Source organism: Tupaia chinensis, unplaced genomic scaffold, assembly GCF_000334495.1.
Source record: "Tupaia chinensis unplaced genomic scaffold, TupChi_1.0 Scaffold000527_1, whole genome shotgun sequence".
Lineage (NCBI taxonomy): Eukaryota > Metazoa > Chordata > Mammalia > Scandentia > Tupaiidae > Tupaia > Tupaia belangeri.
This window is the reverse complement of record NW_006160040.1, coordinates 4,023,460-4,024,565: the sequence shown is the minus strand read 5'-3', so window position 1 is coordinate 4,024,565 and position 1,106 is coordinate 4,023,460. Positions and strand designations below refer to the sequence as shown.

General features: G+C 61.7%; 1 protein-coding gene across 1 annotated transcript in view; it reads right to left on the bottom strand.

The window, feature by feature from the left end:
- The window catches only part of FOXO3 (forkhead box O3), a 151,966-nt gene that overhangs the window by 135,283 nt on the left and 15,577 nt on the right, over positions 1-1,106 (bottom strand). Inside the window, exon 4 of the mRNA XM_027775101.1 lies at positions 127-321. Coding sequence (XP_027630902.1) covers positions 127-321 — 195 coding nt within the window. The remainder of the gene's footprint in view (positions 1-126; positions 322-1,106) is intronic.

The following is a 1,106-nucleotide window of genomic DNA, read 5'->3' as shown; positions in this document are numbered from 1 at the left end:
GCCCCGGAGGACCCGCCTGTCGCCCTGCGCGCCCCCCCCTTCCACATTCCTCCTCCTCCTCCCTTCCACGAGCAGGACGGCCGCGGCAGCAGCACAAAGTTATAGACACACGCAGGGCGCCTCAACCTAGGCTGACGGCGGGCGGGCGGGTCCCCGCCCAGGGGGAGGGCTGGGGCGGCGGGCCGGCTGTGCTGGGTGCGGGGCGTGGGTGTCGGGGCGCGCGCCGCGAGCCGGGGCTCAGCGGGCTCCCGCAGCCGTCCCCACGGGCTCCTCCTCCCTCCCGAGCCTCGGCGACAACAAAGCGCGGCGCTGCCCGGGAGACTGGGGAGAGGGGGGCGAGGGAGCCGAACAGGGCCCCAGACGCGCCCGGGGCGGTCGCGAGGCGTCGCTGATTCGGAACCAGGTGCCTGACCCCTGGGGTCCCCAGTCGGCGCGGCCTCAAGCCGGGCTCTGGACCCGCCCTGGTGTCCGGTTCCCCCTTAGAACCCGACACCAGGTAACACCCGAGATAAGATGTTGACCACAGATGGCCAGGTTCACCTCGGCGTGGAAACACCGGCCAGCGACGGTGTTGCTGCCTGCAGGACTTCGATAAGCCGGTGCCCTCAAGATTTGATCAGCCCTGAAAGGTTTGCACTGAGTCTCTAACCTTGGAAGCTTGGCTACCATCGTGTTTCACTTTTCATGGATTTAATAGCCAACGGGAGTGGGGTGGTGTAACTAACTCAGGAGGAAAAGCAAGTTACTCCCGACTTCTAAATGCGAGCATACACACCGAATGACTGGGACTAGAAAGTGCAATTCTAATTTGCACAGGACGACAGAACAGCTAGTTATGCATTTTTGACTTTAAAGAGCTATTCCCAATCGCTCGTTTGGGTTTAGAATGTGCACACCTGCGATGTGCATCCCGAAAGGCAAATCCACTTTGGTCCATACATTTCTTAAAATAAAATAGTACTATGTTACCGGAGAGACTTCAGAGTCTAGAAGGGGGCTCCACACCCCAAAACACAAAAAAGGTCCAGCGGAGCGTCGGCAGGAGTCCGCCCTCCCTGCCAGCTCCGGGCTCCGGGCTTTGCGCAGGACCCGGCACTCCAAGGACG